General features: G+C 34.8%; 1 protein-coding gene across 1 annotated transcript in view; it reads left to right on the top strand.

Moving 5' to 3' along the window:
• Positions 1-2,257, top strand: part of LOC119581051 (anti-lipopolysaccharide factor-like) — a 3,462-nt gene extending 1,205 nt beyond the window's left edge. Inside the window, exons 3-4 of the mRNA XM_037929350.1 lie at positions 412-548; positions 1,505-2,257. Coding sequence (XP_037785278.1) covers positions 412-548; positions 1,505-1,617 — 250 coding nt within the window. The 3' untranslated portion in view covers positions 1,618-2,257. The remainder of the gene's footprint in view (positions 1-411; positions 549-1,504) is intronic.
• Positions 2,258-2,500: the final 243 nt, after the last annotated feature.

Raw genomic sequence — 2,500 nt, 5'->3', positions numbered from 1 at the left:
CAAACCACCTTATGGCAACACATTTGGGCATCAGCGTTTCCAGTTTGTTACTTTCAATATTATCCAGAGAAGATGTTGACTTACACACATCATTAGCATTAACATTATTTTCTTCATTATCGTCATCATCATTAACATACTCGACACCATCATCATCATTATTATTATTATCATTATTTTTATCATCGTTATTAATGTTGTAAGTAGTTGCACTGTTATTATCAACGATATAATTTTATAACCATTTCATTGTTACTCTTTTTAAATGATTAATAATAACTAATAAATAATTAATAGCCTTAGTGTTTTCGTTGTATTGTTACTACTAGTATTTAAAGTTTTCACGTGATGAGGTCATAATCACGATCACGGAGTTCTTTTTTTAACATTCGATTCTCTTTTTACGAACAGGAATGCAATCAAGACCACAGAAATTACGATTCTTGATAACTATTGCCTATTGAGCCGCAGTCCTTATTTGAAGAAGTTTGAAGTTCATTACAGAGCTGAGCTGAAGTGTCCCGGATGGACTACCATTGTCGGGAAAGGTAGGTGTTGACTTCTCTTCTCTCTCTCTCTCTCTCTCTCTCTGTCTGTCTGTCTGTCTGTCTGTCTGCTTCTCTCTCTCTCTGTCTGTCTGCCTCTCTCTCTTCCTCTCCTGTCTGTCTCCTTCTCTTCTCTCCTCTCTCTCTTCTCCTCTCTCTCCCCTCCCTCTCCTCCTCCTCCCCTCCCTCCTCCTCCTCCTCTCTCCATCCCTCTCTCCATCCCTTCTCCCTCTCTCCTCTCTCTCCTCTCCTCTCTTCTCTCTCTCTCCCTCTCTCTCTCTTCTCTCTCTCCTCTCTCTCTCCCTCCCTCTCCTCTCCCTTTCTCTATTCTGTAGGCTCTCTGTCTCTCTCTCCTCTCCTCTCTCTCTCTCTCAGTCCTCTCTCTCTCTCGTCTCTTTCTCTCTCTCTTCTCTATTCATCTACATCACTCACTCACTCACTCTGTAGATAGATAAATAGATAGATAAAGAGACGGACAGATAGTTAGATTAGATGGATAGATATATAGGTAGATAGCTATATGTGGGTGTGGATGTGGGTGTGTGTATACATATGTGTGCGTGTATATATATGTATATATATATACATACACACACACACACACACACACCACACACAACACACACACAACATAATATATATATATATATATATATATATTATATATATATATATAATATAATATATATATATATATATGTATTATATTTTTATATATATTAATACATACTTATATATTATATATATTATATATTCTACATATATAATCAAATTACATATATGTTTTTGTAAGATCATGATGTGTGTTTTGGTGTGTCTTGTTGTGTGTTTGTAAGCATACACACATACATGTAGTTATTTTATCTCCCCTATCCCATCACTTCCGCACCGTTTTCATCATGTCTTCCCAACTGCCAACACATCGAAGACGGTCTCACAATGGCTTTTTTCCCCCGCAGGTCGAGACCACACGAACCCTACCAACTCGGAACTGGCTGCCATCAAGGATTTCATAGGTCAGGCTCTTAAAAAGGGTCTCGTGACTGATGAGGAAGCTGCACAGTATCTCTAAGACCGATTTTTTTTCTTTCTCCTGACGACCAATGGCGAATAGAAATGTTGTTATTTTCCCTTTGTTTGTAAGGGACAGCGAACTTAAATTAAATAAGGGCGTTTTCCTTCACATCCGTGTCGGAGATCGTGAAGGAAAATAAGTTTATTTTATGAATATGATAATTGCTATTGGATCAATTTATTTGCAAACCGACTGTTATTTTTAAAGAGTTGCATGTCAATATTAACTAGTCTATATGAAAAGGTATGTTTACGTTTTAAAAGGAAAAATTCCGCTGCATTTATCTATCATGGGAATCTTTTAGAATATGTAATCCCAAAATGACCTAAATTTTATAATGATAAAATAAAAGTAATATCAATTTTTCTGTCTCTCTTTCTTTGTTAATAATGGACACTGAACTCTGAACTTTTAAAATAAAAAAGCGGTCCTTTATTATCAAAGGCTTTGGGAATTAAATCAAATATGTATTACCTTCGGTAAACTTTTTTTTCACCAAAACAGATGTGTGTGTTTTCCGTTTCCATCGTGTTCTAAATCAATAAATCCCAGCATTTTCACTGGTAATAAACCGATTTCTCCAATTTCACATCTCAATCAAAGACGGGGTATGCAATTAAATAAAGGACAAATACATTCTTGAAGTTCTATCTATAGCCCACATAGTAATTAAATATATATATATATATATATATATATATATATATATATATATATATATATATATATATATATATATATATAATTATATATTTACGCTGAATACGAAAATATGATCTCTGGCTTCCTCTGTCGACCATCTGAGAAACAAAAGTTAACTGCTGTTATAGAGTTATAGTTTCCTGACACTCTCGAATATTTTAAATGGGAATATCTCCCT

Source organism: Penaeus monodon, chromosome 14, assembly GCF_015228065.2.
Source record: "Penaeus monodon isolate SGIC_2016 chromosome 14, NSTDA_Pmon_1, whole genome shotgun sequence".
In the NCBI taxonomy this organism is placed as follows: domain Eukaryota; kingdom Metazoa; phylum Arthropoda; class Malacostraca; order Decapoda; family Penaeidae; genus Penaeus; species Penaeus monodon.
Note: the sequence above shows the minus strand (reverse complement) of the source record. Positions and strands in the feature narration are given on the sequence as shown.